Raw genomic sequence first — 22,096 nt, 5'->3', positions numbered from 1 at the left:
GGTGAGGTCACGGGCTTAACCTGAGAGAATTTGCAAACACTAGCCTTAGCAAGAGTTGTGCTTCGCATAATCTACCAACGGATCGGAATCGCGACCCACTGAGAAGATCCGGCGAGAAACTCAATAGGCTAATGCCTTTACTGGTCGTGGGAAGTATAGTTAGTCTGCCTAAATGGATACGATCATCCTGCGCGTTTCTGCCGCGAAGCAGTCACATGGTTCTGTTTAAAGGGTGGCATCTCGATCTCATATCTCCCTACGGGTGGCGTCATACACCTCGATGCCTATGGGCTCCGGCAACAATCACACGAAGTGAGTCGAAAGTTCATTCATTCAACTTCGCAACTAAAACCAAAAACAAAAGCAAGCACAGCTTCTCCCTTGTACTGAAACTTTGATGACATCATCGTATGTTTTAAAAGTTCGATGAACGAAAAGTTCCACCTAGTGCCTCGACCGTTGAAAGTATGCACCCGATGCCACAGCAACAAGTAGCTGCTTGCTGCGCTACAGAGAGAGAATTGTTATTCGTTGAATCCTTAATATGACCGGATAAGTTTTGACTTATAAAATTTACGACATTCTTATTTCTGAATCGACGTATGTATTATTTTGTAACTACCAAAATTTGTTTGTAAATTCTAAAACATTTAGACCCGTATTGCTTTAATAAAACAGTTTACGTTTATTAATGCGTTTAAAAGTCACTAAAAACATCCGCTTACTCATAGAGATAGCTGAAAGGGTTATTTACTAAAAGTAGAAAATAAATCGACAACACAATTGAATTTAAACTGGTCAATTGAGAAGTTTCGGAAAATACATAAATTCAAAGATGTAATCGACATTAACACAAATTGAAATTCGAAACGCTAAATTTTATGAACGCAATTTAATCTGATGACTGTCAAAGTAATAATAAGATAATAAGGAATGCAACCGTCTGTGAAAACGATTGTCTCGCAGTCACTTGTTTTTATTGACGTTTTATATTGTTTCAGAAATAAAGCTTGCAACTTTTTTAGACGAAAAAAAAAACTTTTATCTCGAAGCCCGAGAATCGAGACATCAAAAAGTAGAAGAGTTTTCGATTTCGAGGGTCGGTTCGAACTTTCGCTTCGGTCTGCTAGTGGAAGTTAACGTCATAATGTTTTTTTTTTATCATTTCAATTCATTTTTATTTAGTTGTAAAATGGCTACGCTAGTTCTGGCTAATGAATGAAAATTTATTTACGAGGTTGTGATTAGCGTTCGGCGTACTTTTCATTGCAGTTTACATTGATTTCCGATTTAAAGAACAAGAAAAACACATATTTTCCCCAACTCGTTAAAAAATTTATTAGTGAGTTTTCCAATGCTAAATTTTTTATCTTCTAAGTCAACTAAATTTTCGGGCCACCAGATGGTGAGTAGTGACCGTTGCTGCCATGTCAAACCTCTCGCATACGAATCTCTTTAAACTATTTACAAAAATAGGAACAATGTTGGTATCTATCCGTGCGGGCTTATAATATGACTTTCCATCAGTAGATCTCGTAGTAGATGAACAGTTAAAATATAACGTGTAAATAACGGCGAGTATCGAATGTATCATTTAATTAAAGTCATTTTGACTGCCTCGATTGGAGTTATTACTCCATCAAATTGAGTTTATTTTAACGAAGGCGAAGCAATACACGCTCAAATGATTTTCACGTTTCAGTTTATAGAAAATCAAAATATTTAATTCTATCTATTCCTTGCTTGATTGAAATATCGCTTAGATTTCGTATTAAAGTGTGTTTTTGTAACGTGATGTGGCTCTAGATTCATTGAGATCACATCGGATAACATTAGGCAGTTCAATTAAAATTTCAGTTGTCAGAATTCTCCCAATGAAAATGAATCTTATACCTTTAAACGAGCAATTCTTGTATATTAATATATATATATATATAATCTGAATCTCGGAAACGGCTCCAAAGATTTTCATAAAATTTGGTATACAGGGGATTTCGGGAGCGATAAATCGATCTAGCTACGATTTATTTTCAGAAAATGTTGTTTTATTCGTGTTTTCAATAATCAACTCTTCCCGACATCTATTGGCGAATAATAATACTATTTTTCTTAATTGAGGGCAACTAACTGCTTTAAAGACACAACAAGATGGCGTTATAAAAAAAAAACCCAGCAAAGCTCGGTCATCATCTAGTAATATTTTAGTTGAAAATGCATAGATATGTAAAAAAATGTAACATTCAAAACAGAATAGTTACTCTTTTAGGTTCCTTTTCTTTTCATTCTAAATAAAATCCCTGTCAGCACATCCACAATCCATTTACAAAAAAGCAACATGAAATGTGTCAAAATTACTATTTTGGTACTTAATGTTTAGAGCTACTAAATAAATTGTAGCCACTTAAGTAATAATCAAGTACCCTTTCCTCGCTAAATTAATTGGAGGGCTTACTTAAAGCCGATTGCCAGGTTACCATTGCTTTCGCTTCTAAAACTTTAATCCACTTTTGGTTCGCAACAAAAATATCTGATAAAATCTAGTTTGCTCTTGTTACAAATATTATAGTATTTCATAACGTGAATAACTTGTCAAATTGCTTTTTGATTGTATCCGACACCAATTGAAATATTGTTAACAAATAAAGTTACGAATCTATTTTACAAGTAATATTTAGTATTGATTTGTTTAATATTTAGAGAAGAAATTTGGAGGATTGAATGTTTTAAGGGAAACTTATTAAATCCAAATTAGAATCGTTGTAAATTTAATCGGGTCTTAATATTAAACACATTAATTTACCGGATTTTCTCCGAAGTATGTCTCACCAATTATGCTTGCGTAGCGCTAGCATAAATCATACCTATCTTCGTGTCGGTAATTGCGAAGAATGAACTGTAACACCTATCTTCCTTTTAAGCTGACTGGCGCATATCAAAAATTGACATAGACCTGGACATGTGATCTACCACCGCTAATTATCTTTTTTTGAGGTTGAGGTATATACATATATTATATACTTAAGCCTTTACTTTATAGCTTGGAATGAGCTCCCCTCCACGGTTTTTGTCGAGCGCTATGACATGTCGTTCTTCAAACGAGGCGTGTGGAGGGTACTTAACGGTAGACAGCGGCTTGGCTCCACCCCTGGCATTGCTGAAGTCTTTGGGCGACGGTAACACACAATTAGGTGAGCCGTATGCTCATTTGCCTACAAGATCAAAAGTAGATGTGTGGTGTCGTGGGACACTGCATAAGAACGAAGTTCCTTATTATAAATTATTAATTTAAAGTTCTTTCTATTCGGGGTATAAAGAAAATAAAACTGGAGGTTTCGCAACAACCCACGGTCATTTCGTAGCGTGCGAACTTATTGTGGTATACTTCATTCACGGTTGTTTGCATAAGAGTTAGTGTATTGCGCGAACGAACGCTCTGAGATCGTGGTCAATGAGTGATAAAAATATATGTTATTTTTTGTACGTTATTACAAAGTTAAGTCGTACAGTGTGTGCATTAATAATAAAAATCTTAGGTTACGGACGTTTTTTCCCGGTTAGAGTACCCCTCCGCAACGTCCCATAAGGAACTTCGTTTAAAAAAAATGGCTGCCTACACTCTTAATTTAGCTGCTCACATATAACACATAAATCACATATAACACATGATTTTGTAGTCGAAGAAGTATCTATGTCTAAGGCACCATCTTTGTGACGCAAACGGATACTGTACATCAAATTAGGTTACAATATAAATTTTTAGTTGGGCTGCCCGAATCGTGTATATTTAAAGCAATTATAATAAGAGAACTTCCATTAAATTCGAAACCTCCGCACTGCGGCGTAGCAAGCACAGCATTAAAATTTATCAAAACCGCTGCCTGAATGAAACAAGTGTGTTTCTATTTTCGTAAATACAATGCTGTTTTTTTGTATACGTTTGTATGCGATTCGCACATGGTGTACTTATTATCATCGAATAGAAGTTTATGACTTAAGTGATAATCTTTCTAACATAGTTCACGACCACTATTGATCAAAAGCTTACAGAAGTTGAGCTTTATTTTATTTTTTATTTTTTTATCGCTTAGATGGGTGGACGAGCTCACAGCCCATCTGGTGTTAAGTGGTTACTGGAGCCCGTAGACATTTACAACGTAAATGCGCCACCCATTTTGAAACATAAGTTTTAAGGTCTCAATGTAGTTACAACGGCTGCTCCACCCTTCAGACCGAAACGCATTACTGCTTCACGGCAGAAATAGGTAGAGCAGTGGTATATTTCTGCCGAGTGCGGACTCAACAGAGGTCCTGCCACCAGTACTTACGCAAATTATAATTTTGCGTTTTTAATTATTATTACACGATGTTATTCCTTCATCGTGGAAGTCAATCGTGAACATTTGTTAAGTACGTATTTCATTAGAAAAATTGGTACCCGCTTGCGGGATTCGAACACTGTTCCATCGCTAGATACGAATGCACCGGACGTCTTATCCTTTAGGCCACGACGAACGATGTTTGCCTAATTTTACAGTTAGTTAACTGTAGTTCATTCTCTATTATAGTTGCATCGCTGGCTGCATTGAATTCTCATTTCATCTTCGGTTCGTTAGCTATATCGAAGTGCGGGAAGTTTTCTTCTCCGGCTACGTAATTTTGTGCGCGTTCTAGCGAGCGGCGTCTTCATAAAGAAAATCGCGTCGGGCTTATAAAAGAACAGCGACTCGACAATAGCCTCATTCGACTTACGTTTTATTCATTTCATTCGATTCGCTAGAGAGTTTTTGTTTATCATAGTTATTGTGTTTCTTTTGTTTAATGACTGATTTTGTGAAGCGCGAACAAAAGTAACTTGTGATAGAATTTCAATGCTATCTTGTTAATTAGCTGGATAAAGGAAAGAAATATATAAAATATATAAATAAAGGTATTCGAGGACTGGTTAAAGTGTTACTTTTACTGAGTTTTGAAAGGAATACGTATTCAACAAATGTTCGCGACTGACTTCCACGGTGAAGGAAGAACAACATCGTGTTATAAAAATCAAACCCGCAAAATTATAATTTGCGTAATTACTGGTGGTAGGATCACTATGAGTCCGCGCGGGTAGGTACCACCACCCTGCCTATTTCTGCCGTGAAGTAATAATGCGTTTCGGTTTGAAGGGTGGGGCAGCCGTTGTAACTATACTTCAGAACTTAGAACTTATATCTCAAGGTGGGTGGTGCATTTACGTCGTAACCATCGTACCATTCGCCACCCATCTAGCAATAAATAAATAAATAAAAATGCTCCTGAAGCTAGTCTGTGATTGTTGTCTGATTTTTGTGTACGGCAATACCGATAATTCTAGTCAATTTTGTGATGTTTTTATCGATAAGATAGTGCTAGCAATTTTTTTTAAATGAAATATCCGTATCAAGTTTCGTGCACAATTCTAGAAACTCTAGAACCGCCTAGGCACTTCTAATAAACTCAAAAAAAATCTAGATAACTAAAGCAATGTTTAATTTGTGTGTGTTTAGAAATGATGACGTGCCGGCTGGGCTCGCGGAGGCTGGGCGGATCTCGCGGTTCGCTGCAAGCTGGCACCACGTGCTCCGCCGCCAGCGAGCTGGATCTCTCCTCACGATCTCGACGGGCGCACAAAGCCAGGTAATAATTTATTTAGGAAAACCAGTTACCGCCCAGAGTTACCGAAGCTTGAACTACATTTTAAACCTTGTCCCACTGTCTCAATAGCTCCGACTGGGTTCCCGCCCGGTCCGGGGTAGGGCGCTGGCTGTGAGCGGCAGGAGTTTTTAGTGAGGTTCGACTCCCACACACCTTCCGTGCGGGTGGGGGGGGGGATCCGGCGATTTTCTCCTGTGGAAAAAAAAAGCCATATGCGTGAAAACCTGTGATCAGCAGTGGGATAAATGATACGTTTTATTGTATTCCAGGGTTAAAATATTTTCATAACATATTTCGTCAAAATCGATTCAGTGATTTGAGCATACAATCGTAACAGATACATATAATAGATTAAACCATTATTAATAACAATTTTCATGATGGTTGTTAACTAGTAACCTCGTGAGCACTCCTGGTCTAAAGTGTAAACTCTAAATCGGTTATTGGGACCAGCTTTATCTCTGCTTGCGACTCGCAAAACATAGAGAATGACTACCAAAGACAATATATGAAATCATTAATTGCGTAGAGGTAACGCCTATTCAACCCTTTAAACCAGGAAGCACGATTGCTTCGCGGTATAAACAAACAGAGCGGTCGTAATAAAGGGCTCATGCCCCAGCATCATTAAAAATAAGCTCTTTTGGGACTCCTGAATGTCCTTCAAAATACGTCCCAAATTGTATTTATCGACACACACCATTTATTGAAACAAACCACGGGACGCCCACTTTTTTTACTACAACAATAACAATCTATTTATAGGTATATAATTTATGCATAAGCTATTTATCTCAAAATAGGAGCAAAAGTTAGTAGCCATTTTCTATTCGGACGTATTTCCACCCGGAACATGAATAAGTGATCTAACTTGATGCATAAATAAAGAATACTGTTATTTTGTTGAGAACAAGGGGAGATGCATTATCTAAGTTAAATGAGCGTATAAAAGTATTCTCATTTTCAGGAAGCATACATATAATAATGAAAACGAAACAATTGATTAATGTGTATTGTTCAAATGTTCTAGCAACTTTTTCTATTATGATTCACGTCATGATATACATTACTTATAATATACTTATATACAATACTTATAGCATCAGGTTGTAATTTAAAAGGTTGTATTTAACATTTTTATGGACACTCACAGCTTAGACGATTAATGGCCAAATTAAATTGCATAAGCCGCGTTAAAATCACACATTGCTCAACAAAACATCTACGTACTAAATAAAAAATAAATGTGATAAATGTTAACTAACATATTTGGAAAGGATAAGAAAAATAGAATTTACTTGACAAATCGTTCGCGAAATTGTCACTTCAAATTAAAAAAAATCAATTCATTTGTATACGTGTGAATCAGTGTGCTTAGTGCGAGTTTTTTAACGTTCTCGATAGCGTAAAAGTTAGCTCATATTTGTATGGAATGGGATCATTTGCCTACGTTTGCCGCTAGGGGCATTGTTCCAACTGCATACAAAATTGGGTTAACTTTTACGCTATCGAGAACTTTAAAAAACTCGCACTAAGCACACTGATCGCGGCTCTACCTTGTGTTAAGTAGTTATCGCAGCCGATATGTATAATAACATGAATGCCCACCCATCTTGAGACATTAAGTCAAAATCTCAATTGTAGTGTATAAAGAATATAAGGCATCACCTATCCTCGAAACCGGAATACATGACTTCTTCGTAACAGAAATAGGGACAATGGTGTAATTTACGCATGTGGGCTTGCTCTCTATAACTGGTTACGTAAATTGGTTTAATAACTTGCTTAATATAATACTTTTTGATAAATTATTAACTGTTTTTCTTTTATGCTTTACGATTGACCATTCTAACCGGCACTATCTAGGCGGGCTTTGGATAGCCTTCCGACCGAGAGGGCTGGTGGTCGTGGCGGCGACGACCGCCGGTCCGGCGTCCCGAGGGGAAGAGTGGTGGAAGAGATATGCTCAGCACTAAGCGCTTCACTTCCCTTTGCCTTTTCATGAGTTCCGTCATGTGAGGTTTGGATGCTGGTTGTTGAGCGACAGTAGCTTTTAGTCGGTTCGACTCTGACGAGCCCCGCCCTCCATCCCCAGTGGAGGGCGGAAGTACGGGCGATTTCTTCCTGCCACAAAAATGCTTTACTACTTTAAATTCAAATGAATGCTATTTGTTCTTCAAACAAATTATAATTATGTAAATAGAAACGGAATCCTTTTGACGCTTAAAATTCGCAAGTCAGATCGTGGACTATGATTTTGTCGACGCGTCTACTCAACAGTACACTTACGGCCAACGAAAACTGAACGCAGCCGCTCAAACCTCAGTGTTTCCTTTTTATATTATTCTACTATAGACCGCATTGTAACAACTCAGCATCCAACTTGCTTATTACATCGGAAAGGCGCACTTAAGAGATTACGTCAATGATCCCTTATAATATCTGTGGATATGTAAGGGCTAACTAAAGTCGTTAACTTTAGGGTTTCACTAGCCCTCCGTTCAAAGTCGCGTGATACCCAGGGATCTGATTACTCTCGGTCTATTTTCCATGATGCCCAAAATACTTTAGTTTAGTCGTTAAAATAGTTTCTACTTTATTAGCATTGGAATCGTGCTAAATTGAATTTGTACGTTCGCAAAATACAGCACGCCATTTTCTTCTGAGTGAATGTTCAGATGTTAATGAACTTGTATAAATGGTTCTATGTTTTCGCAATTTCTCAATATTGGTTTTGTTTTCTTCAAATAACGTCTAAAGGGTTTCCATCTGCTTCCGTCTTTCGTGATATTTGCATGCTCTTTTGTTTGTATAGATAAAAAAGGTTGTTTTAACTTATTTCCAATTCAAGCCCAATTAATTTCCGTTCGGGATCGATCACGCGGTCTTTTGGCTTGGTCTTCTCAAAAGTTTTTAAATATTATTATTCGTTTGTCTCGTAGTTATGTGGCGAAAGCGACTCACCGCAGCCATACGGTGTCTGAGATTTTGTTTTCATTTTTGAAGTAGCAATTATTATTTATGCCGCATAATTGTAACCAAAACATACAAAGGGACAGCTCAAAATTATCACAGTTTTTCTGCCAATTGTAGACATTATTGAAACTACAAATGTAAAAAAATATTTAATATTAAAAAATAGACTATAGTTACTACAATATTTAGATGTTGACACTAATCTAATTGTAACTATACTTGAGACCTTAGAACTTATCTCAAGGTGGGTGGCGCATTTACGTTGTAGATGTCTATGGGCGCCACTAACCACTTAACACCAGGTGGGCTGTGAGCTCGTCGGCCCATTAAAGCAATAAAAAAAATCGTCAATGACCACGAAAACTGTCAAGTACCTATTCGAAAAGTCAGAAATAATACATATAAAGAACAATAAAAATCGCGAGATTCAATCGTAAAACTAGCTTTAATTATACTTTTGTATATAAAAACACAGACAGACACCAATACTTTCAATATCGAAATATCGATTCAATCTAAAAACAGTTCAATCAGTCGTAAAGTATCTAGAACAACCCGAACGTGTTGTGTAAATTGACTCGATTCGGCGACCGTTGGTGCATTGCGCAGGGACGCGGCTGTAAGCGTAATATTTATTTTAGCAAAATATTTCTTTACATTACTTGGTTAACGGTGCGGGCGCGCCTCCATTAAGGCGCCGCTGGAGAGGTTCGAGGGTCTGTCTCTTGTTTGCTGAGGAACGCGAGGGCCCTTTTCTAGAGTGTCGCTTTAATCACAAGTGTTGACTCGATGAGCCCGTCCTGCCCATGTGAAAAGCAGCAAAAAGGCCAAAGATGAATTTAAAAATAATCTGTATTGTTACAAATCCATTAACGGAGAGATGTTTTTGTTCTTAAAATACGAACTCAAATAGATTGTCGTATTTTATCTTATCTTATACCTTTAAACGAGCAATTCTTGTATATTAATATATATATAATCTGAATCTCGGAAACGGCTCCAACGATTTTCATAAAATTTAGTATACAGGGGATTTCGGGGCGATAAATCGATCTAGCTACGATTTATTTTCAGAAAATGTTGTTTTATTCATGTTTTCAATAATGAACTCTTCTCGACGTCTATTGGCCAATAATAATACTATTTTTCTTAATTGAGGGCAACTAACCGCTTTAAAGACACAACAAGATGGCGTTATCAAAAAAAAACCGAGCAAAGCACGGTCATCATCTAGTTAACTATTATTGGTATATATGAGGTGTTATTTTACCCGATGTTGCGTTATGATGTGTATGTAGTGTGTGTGTGTGTGTGTGTGTGTGTATCGATAATTGAGAGTTAAGTTTCTTACAGTAATGAAATATCTTTTATTTTACTGAATACTGTTCGATTTTTAAATATATTTATTAATATGGGCAGTACAATGGAGTTCTTTGACAACCCTTACCTGAAGCAGCCATCGTCAGACTGAGCTATGAAACCGATCGCATTTTTGAACGGTATATATCTCATTTTACGGTACGACAGCTCCGAAGCGGCTTTCCAGCCGTCGCGTCGCATTGGAAAAACCAATTTCTACCGGTAGCCGCTCGGTTGCTACTAAGTCGATTGGGCTTCAAACGATTTTGCCCTCTTCTGGGAAAAATCTTAAATCTGCATCGCTGGAGATTAACGCGGGGAAAATTCAACGCTCTATTGAAACTTGATTCGAATACTTCACTTAAACGGTTTCAAACTTTTACTGTTATTTGCGATATTCACACGAAATGGTTTTATTATTAAGGGATTTTATTTTATGTAATAGAACATAAACATTATTTAAATAGGTTATACGGTTGAAAGCTTTTTGTAGAGCATACCAATGGTTAAATTAGCATACGAAGATGATTTTTAACTAGCGGACTTCAATTCTGTGATATTATCCGTAATCTCAATTTTAAAGTGTAACTCTCAATTTTGTAGTGATTTCAGATTTATATCCGCTTGAGAAAAATATTTGCCTATACAGCTTCTGAGAGAATGCAATAACTCCCGATCCATTAACGGTGCTATTAGGTACCACAAGCACCGGTCACCGTCCTCGTCGAACCCGTCGCTTGGGACGAAGGGCTCGACGAGCGAATGAACCCACAGACACAGCCCACTGAGTTTCTCGCCGGATCTTCTCAGTGGGTCGCGTTTCCGATCTGGTGGTAGATTCTGCGAAGCACTGCTCTTGCTAGAGCTAGTGTTAGCAACACTCCGGTTTGAGCCCCGTGAGCTCACCTACTAGTTAACAGTTTCGCTGAAGTAGCCTCTCAAGGCTATCATCAGCTTAGACAGGAAACAAAAAGCAATAACAATGCGCTATCATTGGACTGGCAGAATGTGCGAATTTTTAAACCATAAGTACTACAGTTACTAAAATACAGTTGGCGACTCAACTATGAACCTCGTATAGATGAAGTCCATCGGTATGCTTGATCATGAACGAAAAAAAAAAGATCATGAATCCGGAAGACGGTAACAGAAACGTCCTCAACGTAATTAAATACTTTTATATTTGATACTCAGTTAAAACTACTTTTACGGTTTGATCTGTAATATTTTATTGTCATTAAATAATTTTCGACGTTTCGAAATATTTTACAGAAAATTCTACTAAAATTTACTGGTGGTAGGACCTCTTGTGAGTCGGCACGGGTAGGTACACCGCCCTGGCTATTTCTGTCGTGAAGCAGTAATGCGTTTCGGTTTGAAGGGTGGGGCAGCCGTTGTAACTATACTGAGACCTTAGAACTTATATCTTGAGGTGGGTAGCGCATTTACGTAGTAGATGATGTATGGGCTCCAATAAACACTTAACACCAGGTGAGCTCGTCGACCCATCTAAGCAATAAAAAAAAAAACTTTTCAGTTGAATAGTTTACGGTTAAGGGTCTGTTCGTCTTTTAAATAATCGAATAAATTACATCAGGTTAAAACTACTGAGCGCCAGCGGCGAGGCTCCGTTGTTGGGGGGCTGGCGGAGCACGCCGCACACGCCGCACGCGTCAGCGACACCGGCGCCGCACCACTCACACAATCACCTCGCACCGCAGCACTGCAACGGCACTGATAGGTCTGTAACATATTTTCACACGTGTACACTTTAAACAAGGAAATTGCATTGATTAACACTCACACACACACACACATTCACACACTGACACACTCACACACACACCCACATACACACACACAGACACACACATCGTACACACATTAATATCTATGCAGATAGTGAACAGAAGGGTTGCTTCAAAAAATCTATATATTAATACGTGAAGCAAAAACTTTGTATCCCTTTTTACGAAAATTGCGCGGACAGAGGAGTATGAAATTTTCCACACTTATAGAGAATATAGAGAAGAAGTGTACAATGCTAATTTTTTTTTTAAATAATTCATAAAAGATACGTTAAATCGATAAAGAAAAGATTACACACACTACATACCATGTATTTGACGCACACACGCATGAATACTATTTATTGTCAAACTTTTGTCCTTGGCGTCTTATTTTTAAATGTTGGTCATTTACTAAGATTTTTTCAGTGGACTTTTTGGAGGATCCCGAGAAGTTACGTCCAGCGGCTTTGTTTCATTTTCCCACATTTGTGCACTTTCAGATATTAAACAATTAATAAACCACCATTATTACACATTTAAACCCGAAGAAACACTAAATAGACAAAATAAAACAAATTACACAACTTCACTCCTCGCGTTCCCGCCAAAAAGTCCTGTTCTTGGCGTCTGTTGTCAAATTGAGAATAGATTAAATATTGTTTGTCTTTGTTATTATTTTTTATAGTGTAGGCGAAATTTGTGGTTATAGAAGTATAAAATACAATCATAACAATCATAATAGTGTACAAACTTACAATTCCAATTAATTATAGTCGAATTTCGACTACTGCGGGATCTCTAGTATTTATTAATACGCTTTTATTAGCTTCAGACGTATGTATGTATGTAACGGAATCTTTGAATATGATTTTGACCCCCTTCAAAACGTCGGATTAACTCGAAACTTGGTATACTTATTGACCGATATACTACCATATGATCGATGACAATTCAATATTACAAAAAAAAATTTAAAAAATTGAAATTCAACCTAGAAATTAAAAATAAAGAACAGTTTAAAAAAACTAACAAAATACGCTTTTATAGAAAATCCAACTAAAAATAGAAATTAAATTTTAATAAATTTGAATTGATTTGACCATGAATCCCACGCTTTTTTTTACAATAAAATCATTTTTTCTTACACTATTTTTAATTCAAATTTATTAAAATTTATTTTCTATTTTTTAGTTGGATTTTCTATAAAAGTGTATTTTGTTAGTTTTTTTAAACTATTATTTATTTTTGTTAATACGGACAAAATATAAGCTCAGAGTCCAACCGTCCTCTTTATCGTAACAAACAAAACATCACAACGTGACTAGCGCGGCCCACCATTTTATTGCTTTCTTTCAACGGCAATATAAACTTATTTTCCTCAATACAATAATACCATTGTATATTACTTTTCTTAGTCGTTAGTCCATTATTACAAAGATTTTGATTATTTTGTTCTAAATGAATGCGTAATATCACGATTCAGTGGATTTACTTGCCCACCTTGGGTAGATAATAGATATTACACAAAATATGCTTTCACGCATTTAATCAAAGGTAGACCGTTCCAGGTGGTCCGATAGTAACCAGATGACGAAATTTTCTAAAGAAATTTCACACAGTATTCTCTTCACATTAATTACGTCTATGTTGTTAATTTATTATAGTTAGAATAGAAGAAATCTGGTAAAAACCAGAATCGCACTATCGACATATTCAATAGCAACAACACTTCGGTGATCAGTCATCTAGCATTGACAAGCGCTTGATGAAAGATCTTCCCTTTTGTATAAGTCACTATATGGGCCGCTATTTCTTTCACCATTATCATCAGCCCACAGTTGTCCACTGCTGGAAATAGGCAGAGGCCTATGTAGATGGAGATATAGTAGGCCTGGTGTAGATTGGGCTCTCCCAATCTGAGCCCGGTCTTTGGTTCTCCTCATCCACCTCTTGCTGGCCAATGTTCGGAGGTCATCGCACCATCTAGCCAGCGGTTTATTTATCTTGCTAATATTAACATTAAAATAACATTGCGCATTCAATAAAGCGTTCTTTTTGTTTTTTACCATCATTTATAATTAATTAATTATTCTTCTAAACAAAGCAATTCGAATGAATGGAAAGCTTCATTGGGTGTTTTCTGACATCGGTCGATAATTCCTGTCATGTTACTGTTGTTTGAAAAACAAAACGCGTTTCCGCTTCCGCTTCGTTTTCTCGAGAGCCTCAAATTTTAATTGTCGAATTGTGAGAAAATCTCGTTGCTCGTAACTCGAGCAGAAAAATTAAGATAGCTCGCTCGTCAGAAGATATTTCTCAAGGTGAAAGATGTTTGGGATCGTTACGATTATTGGCCTAATATAACACGTGGTCTAGATTCCTGGTCGATATCAATAACTTGGTAAATATATTTAGTATTTTGGCTTTTGTTAAAGTAACAAAATTGAAAGTTCCCAGAAGATTAAGCTATTTTCCGCTTACCTAGCTAATATCCACATGTGTTCGTCTGGTGGCCCATATGATCGATATTAGTATCAAACACGTCTATCTATTTGTACGTTTTCAATACCCATAACGCATTAGAAAATCCTATTCTGGCTTCATTGTGAGGTGACGGCTTCAGTTTGCTCTCGTATCTGTTTCACATGCTCAGCTTCTCGTGCTGGGGCACTTTAATCCACATAAATCCTTCATAATCTTAATAATATAAGCAAAATATCACTGTTTCGCGTGACTATGGTCTTAAGAAACAATATTATGTTAAAAAAAACGTATGGAATTACGATAGCGAACACTATACACGTTTTATACATACCTATACCTTCTTATTGAATACATTTAAACCTTAAAGTAGTGCACCTAAGCAATAAAGAAAAGCAATGTGGTTTTTTTTTATTGTAACAGATATTACAACAAACATCAGCAGTTAAACTCGAACGCTTTGGATGAGAGATCGCTAACAAGCTCATTGTGTAAATAATTAAATAAATGCTCGTGCTCAGGCTCTCAGACGGAGATATCCAATTATAGCTACATGGTTTACGAAAAGGGGTAGGCTCAAATTATCGCTTCATCGTTACCTGCATTATTTAATTAATATTCGCAACAAAGCTTACTAGGTAATTTAATTATCGGCGAACACAAGCGCTCTTGGTATTTAGTAGTAATTTTTTTTTTATTGCTTAATTGGGTGGAAGAGCTGACGACCCACTTGATGGTAAGTGGTGACCGGAGCTCATGGACGTCTACAACGTAAATGCTGCCATCTACCTTGAGATATGAGTTCTAAGGTCTCATTTTTACAGTCCACGGCTGCCCCACCTGCGAAACCGAAACGCATTACTGCTTGACGGCAGGAATAGGCAGGGCGATTGGTACCTACCCGTGCGAACTCACAAGACGTCCTACCTCCAGTAATTAGAGTCAGAAGAGTATCCTTGAGCACCATTAGTAAGATTAGTGGTGGAAGTTTCAAAAAGTTTACTAGTGTAAGTTGATGGACGATCTCATAGGTCACTGGTTGTTTCAGGAATCCATAGACATAGTTATGTAAAAGCCATCACTCACCTTAAGATATTAGATCAAAGTTTCGCGTCTTTCAACTAGAACGCTTGACTGCTTCGCTGAAGGAACGTAACACGTAAATTTCAAATGTTTCAGCTTCGATTTGCATTGTAATAATGACTTTCGTCGCTACGTATTATGATTGCTTTAAGGTAGGATTATAAAGCTATTGGATTATTACAGTATTATTAGCAAATACTTCGTGTTCTAAAATATGTTACAAATGTTTTTGAGACGAATATGAACAAATCAAATAAATAAAAATACCTAATTTTTTAACATTAAAGTCCAGAATACCTGTACTACAATACAAGATTTATTAAGTTGGCTCTATATTCGATAATGGCTGTGTTATCCCCGATAATGGGACTTGAATCTCGAGCCGCAAACCCGAAGTTCCTCCTTCGAAATACGCCTCGAATATACGAACGTAGGGATTAATTGGATACACATCCCCTTAATACACTGCTGCCCTCAGGTGGTAAACGCGATATTCAATTACTCGCGAGGAGGTATTACTTGTACACGGATTCTGAGCAGATCCAGTCAATCGGAGCTCAAACAATCAAGAATTGCAAACATCGGGGTTTACGTCTTATGTGTGGTGCATCTGATCTTACCTTCGTATTATACATGAAGCAGACGTGATCGAAAATTGTTTATCATAGGAGCATTATGCGAAACTACAACAATACCTATTTTTTTATTCAAACTTTGGCCCTAGGTCTCCTTTTAGGTGGCAATATTCACATTTTGATATCTATAAGCTCCCCTAAACATAATTAATACCATTGATCCGGGTGTTGGTTCACGCGTGCCACGTAGTGATTATTGCTAAAAAACAAACAGCAGCAATTTGGAATTGATGAGTGAACGAGCTCACCTGGTTTTATGTGGTTACCGGAAGCCATAGATTGACCGTGTTTACAATACGGTCCGCCACGGGTTGATGATAAGCTATCGCAGTACGTTTGTATAATACTCAGGGAAAACTGCTGTACTTCTTCTTAGCCTCTTTTTAATCAAGCCTAATCAAGCCTATCATACATAATCTCACACCCTTCTCTCGCATATCCTTTTCCACACAGCCCGTCCAAGTCTTGTAGGAGGACTTACATTACAGCTTATTTTAATGTCTAGGGTCTTTTTGGCCACATGCACCGGCACAAATCCCTTAGCGTTATTTTACGACACGGCATGAAGTGAGATGAGGTGGTGGTGTTATGCTGGGCCGATATTACATAGTCTCTTATTAACAGGTTACTGGTACAAGTACTGACTTCGTCTTTTTACCGTCGCACCGCTCCCCATTGTGTCGTTCATCATCCATACTACCCTGATTCGCTGACAAATTGTAAATTGAGCACTCTACACTGTGTCAGCGAAGGTGCAGAGGTCATTTTTCCTATACCATTAAACTGTGGAATTAACTTATCCTAGGGCGAGTCCTCTGCTCTATAACATGTCCGTCTTAAAACGAATAAGGAAAGTAATTTTCGTTACGGCAGCGGGCTGTGTCTCTGATACTGCCGGTTTCAATGATAACCACTTAATATCAGGTGGACTGTTCATTTGGCTCTCGTCAAGGTAAGAATTAATAACACGAATCATGGAAATCAATTCAGTGCAACTTCAATATTATAGTCATACCCTATTTTTCAATCTTGTAGCTGTTTATTGCGAGGTGGCTGAATGTAAATATACTGAGCTAGCAAGGAATTGGTATAAGAAGCCACGAGACTCCCTTTCTTCTTTGTTAGTATGCATAGGCTATGTCAGCACGTACCTACATAATATATTCATACCTTCCATTCTTTAGTTTGTAAATAATCATCAAGTTTTTCAGATTGTTAAACACTTCACGTGCGCTACAATCACGTGTAATCGTACCGCTTTGTACACGTGTACGTTTCAAACATGTGCTATGTGATCGAGTTAGATGTTGAATTGATAATAGCTATCAGATACACCCTAACTAAATAGGTTTCACGGTTTCAGTAATGCATTGTGTAACAGCGAACAATTTCAACAAAGGCTATTGTGCTCAAACAAAACAATGCTATGTTATATTAACTGGGTTAGACTTGACGCGATGTGTTGTGTCATAATCAGGTTCTGTAGGAGTCCGATTATAAAGACATACAGTTGGTTAGTTTAATTTATTTTGAATAATAGGTTGTATCCTGAAAAATGACCATTCTATCCTTACAATTAGGTGGTGTACTAGAAAAATATTATACTTCTAGTATTGTTACCAGTAATGGCATTATTACGCCGTTAGTACGTACTCCTCCTCCTCCTTCAGTCGATCGCTCATTGCCGAGCATCGTGCGCCCGCCTGTGACCTTTTTTTTTTTTTACGTACGTACTAGCACGGATCAATGGTACAATGGAACGTAAGTAGTAGTTCAAAGGGACCGTATCATAGAATTTTTTTCGGTCTATGGGTCGTACATACCATAATCTTTTTATTTATTTATTTTATTGCTTAGGTGGGTGGACGAGTTCACGGCCTACCTGGTGTTAAGGGGTTACCGGAGCCCATAGACCTCTACAACGTAAATGTCGCCACCCACCTTGAGATATGACTTCTAAGGGCTCAGTATAGCTGCAACGGCTGCCCCACCCTTCAAACCGAAACGCGTTACTGCTTCATGGCAGAAATAGGCAGGGTGTTGGTACCTACCCGTGCGGACTCACAAGAGGTCCTTGCACCAGTAATCCCATGTCACTTGTTCATTACGAGATTTCCGAAGCTATCTGACTGACAGACTTTAAAATTGTCATATGTAATCCTATTGCGCTCACCAAGATCGCATTTTCCGCAATTCCTAACCAAAACCCAGCATTTTAGGAAACAAAAAAAAAGTACTTATTAACACGATTACCATAGTGACGGTTGTCATAGCTTGCACATACAACGTTATCCCGGGAATATCCGACGTGTATCATTCTCTTTGAATTACCTTATATACCTATATACTTCTGGAGGTCCATACGTCGAGTTGGTCAGACTGCATCTGAAAACGTGCGCCCCTGACCTTACACCTGCGCTAACGCGTTTGTATCACCTCTCATTAACAAGGTTCCGTCTTCATGGAAGACCGCCCACGTCTACCCTATCCCCAAGAAGGGTGACCGGTCGGACCCATCGAGTTATAGGCCTGTCGCGATAACTTCCATGCTTTCCAAGGTGATGAAGCGAATAATAAACAACAACTAATAAACAACTCTTGAAGTATCTGGAGGATCGCTAGCTGATCAGTGACCGATAGTGCGGCTTCCGTCACGGTCGCTCAGCTGGCGATCTTCTTGTATACCTTACTCACGGGTGGGCTGAATCCGAGCAAGGGCGAGGCTCTTACTGTGAGCCTTGATATCGCGAAGGCCTTCGACAGGGTCTGGCATAGGACACTTCTGTTGAAGCTTACGGAATCCACGAGGGACTCTGCACGTGGATCGCTAACTTTTTGGATGGCGGAGCATTACGGTCGTTCTAGACGGTGACTGCTCTGATACCATGACCATTAACGCTGGCGCTCCACAAGGTTCGGTGCTTTCCCCCACGTTTTTCATCCTGTATATCAATGACATGCATTGCTATGCGGATGACAGCACGGGGGATGCGCGATATATCGGCCATCAGAGTCTCTCTCGGAGCGTAGTGCAAGAGAGACGATCAAAACTTGTTTCTGAAGTGGAGAACTCTCTGGGGCGAGTCTCCGAATGGGGCGAATTGAACTTGGTTCAATTCAACCCGTTGCAGACACAAGCTCGCGCGTTCACTGCGAAGAAGGACACCTTTGTCTTGGCGCCGCAATTCCAAGGAGTATCCCTGCAACGTTCCGAGAGTATCAGGATACTTGGGGTCGAGGTTTCGAGCGATGACTAATTTCGGAGTCATTTGGAAGGCAAAGCCAAGTTGGTGTCCAAAATGCTGGGAGTCCTCAACAGAGCGAAGCGGTATTTCACGCCTGGACAAAGACTTTTGCTTTATCACAAGTCCGGCCTCGCGTGGAATACTGCTCCCACCTCTGGGCCGGGGCTCCCAAATACCAGCTTCTTCCATTTGACTCCATACAGAAGGGGCCGTTCGGATTGTCGATAATCCCTTTCTCACGGATCGTTTGGAACCTCTGGGTCTGCGGAGGGACTTCGGTCCCCTCTCTATTTTGTAATGTATGTTTCATGGGGAGTGCTGTGAGGAATTGTTTAAGATGATATCTTCAATTCGTTTTTACCATCGCACCGCCCGCCACCGACATATCCTTCTTCAAACGAGGCTTGTGGAGTGTACTTAACGGTAGGCAGCGGACTGACATTGCTGAAGTCCATGGGCAACGGTAACCACTCACCACCAGGTGGGCCGTATGCTCTTTTGCCTATAAGGGCAATAAAAAAAACTTTAATACCCTTCATCAATTATTCAATATCTTAATAATAGAAGTCAGTTTATGTTTAATTATTGTAATGTTAAGTGAACTATAATATTCTGGAGATATTTCATAATTTCGTTGGATTTTGTCGTCCGCACCTTTCTACAGATATAGGATACTGTAGGATTAACGCTAAGTGCATTCCTTATTGGATTTGCACACAACATTTAGCACTTAGTTCTTGATAGAGAGGACGATGGCCAAGCGAGTCGTGTCTAATTATATTTACCGATCAATACCCTATTAATAGGTTACATGCTAGCTTGTTAGGTTTTAGTATTGAGTTCCAGCAAATATATTTGTGAATGATACATTTGGTATTACATGCTTAAACACAGACATAATTTATTAGACATAAATACCAGCTCCATTGCATTTGACTCCAAACAGAAGACAGCCGTTCGTTCGGATGATCGACAGTTTTGTTCTCACGGATCTTTTGGAACTTCTGGATCGACAGATAGACTTTTGTTTTTCGGATTCCGTTATTCCGTTTTTAGAGCAGCGTTCCTCCCTACACAATATATTCTGAGCGCTAAAATATATCTTTCTTCAAACGAGGTTTGCGGAGGGTTCTTAGCGACAGGCAGCGGCTTGGCTGTACCCCTATGCTTCTAGTGGGTTGTATGCTAGTTTGCCTACAGAACCCAATAAAAAAAGAGCTAGTCATAGTAGTGCGCATTATAAGGGGGTATCGCCAAATTATCGGTTTCTGTTGTAAAGTTATAATTCGTTTCGCTTTGAAGCCACCTCTATACTGTTAGAATTGATTGATTTCAACTTTATCACAAGATGCGGCATTCACGCTGTGCATTTCATCGCTGGGTATCACGGCATTTTATGGATGCCGTTAAACCTTAAGACAGCTGAGACAGCTAATTTGATTGATAAACTTCTGAATTTCAATTCGTAATTTTATTGCAATTTCCCATTTGTTGATGGTTCAAAATGTCTTCTAAACATTTTTGGATTACCTGCTCGACAAAATTAAATAATAAAGCACAATTATTTGAATGAGAACAGCGAAAACGCTTGTAAGATTATTACACGATTGATGAATATTAATTATAATCATCCATTCCGCGAATAGTTAAAGTCGATAATCGTACAAAATGTTCTCGCATGATATAATCTCACACGACAATCTCGCCCGCATCCTTCGAGAAACTCCTTTTGTAGAAAGTTAATCTTAACAAACTTGCTGTATGTACTTAAGAGGCCGTCAGCGCAAAAGTGCCCTAAGCTTACCATAGTATGCAAAAATGAGGTTTAAGTTTTCATGAATTTTAATTTGAGTAGGCCAAAAATAATGTTTACAAAGCCATCTGTTCTCTATGGATGAAACTATGGATAAGCGGGTTTTGCATCAATTTTTTTTTATATTTTGAATAAATTCCAATATACATATAAGCTTGAATATAAAAATTGTGGGCTTGGCTTTATTATATATGATTATGTACTTTAGTATGTAATTGAATGTTATTTTGTTTGTTACCCAGTGGCAGCAGAGGAGGTCTCCGACGTCGCTCCACCTACGCAAGCGGCCGACTGCGCTCTGGGCCGCACTGGTCGTTTGTTTTTGACCCCGCCGGCCGATTGTGCTACTATTGGTCCATGGTCGTCTCGCTAGCCTTCCTTTATAACCTATGGGTTATAGTCTACAGGTTCGCTTTTCAAGAAATAAATGGTAAGTAAATAAAAAAAAATTAAGGTTCTGAAAAAAAATTTATACTTCATTATATACGATGTTATTTGAGCTGAAAATAAACGATGAGTTTACCATAATAGATAATGATTAGCTACATTTAAAAAAGAAATTAATAGCAGACTTGGTCCTCTGGATTCCATTGAAATATCATATTTTTTCATGAATGTCATTGAGATATCACACAATTTTCGTTCCTCGGCCACTAAACATTAAAAATGTTTGAGCAAACTAATAATAATAAGATATGTAACGATATGACCGCTATTTAGATAGGACGTGAGAATAAATGTCGTGCTCCAAGCTGCAACGTCTTAGCGCGGTCCCCGCATAGTTTCCGCTAACTTGCGCCGTTGAGAATTAAATTACTCACCGGAACAGCTTTTCTTAGTTAAATGTCACGTCGCGTGAACAATGTAATAAATATTTACCGCGAAAGGAAATGTTTCGATGTTTCACGGTGGAGTCTCTTGTTTTGTTGTAAAGTTTCACTGCCACACGATTGCATTTGCCACGTTCTGTTGCCAACGATGCGTAGTTTGTAATTGAATCTTCACGGCCTTTGTTACGTTCGTTTTCAACTCTCATTCGTT

The 22,096-nt window shown here is 38.3% G+C and overlaps 1 protein-coding gene and 1 long non-coding RNA gene across 2 annotated transcripts in view; one reads left to right on the top strand and one right to left on the bottom strand.

Annotated features, from left to right (window-relative positions):
* The window catches only part of LOC101739015 (cyclic nucleotide-gated cation channel alpha-3), a 92,630-nt gene that overhangs the window by 28,036 nt on the left and 42,498 nt on the right, over nt 1-22,096 (top strand). The window contains exons 2-4 of the mRNA XM_062672612.1: nt 5,526-5,655; nt 11,606-11,749; nt 21,298-21,485. Of these exons, the coding sequence (XP_062528596.1) occupies nt 5,528-5,655; nt 11,606-11,749; nt 21,298-21,485 (460 nt within the window). The 5' untranslated portion in view covers nt 5,526-5,527. The remainder of the gene's footprint in view (nt 1-5,525; nt 5,656-11,605; nt 11,750-21,297; nt 21,486-22,096) is intronic.
* Nucleotides 5,488-22,047, bottom strand: LOC134200215 (uncharacterized). The gene is made up of 5 exons (XR_009975037.1): nt 21,877-22,047; nt 21,294-21,512; nt 11,601-11,751; nt 9,312-9,449; nt 5,488-5,865 (listed from the first exon to the last, which is right to left on the bottom strand). It is a non-coding gene; the product is annotated as an uncharacterized LOC134200215 (long non-coding RNA).

Source organism: Bombyx mori, chromosome 15 (genome assembly GCF_030269925.1).
Source record: "Bombyx mori chromosome 15, ASM3026992v2".
Classification (NCBI taxonomy): domain Eukaryota; kingdom Metazoa; phylum Arthropoda; class Insecta; order Lepidoptera; family Bombycidae; genus Bombyx; species Bombyx mori.
This window is presented reverse-complemented; position numbering and strand designations above follow the sequence as displayed.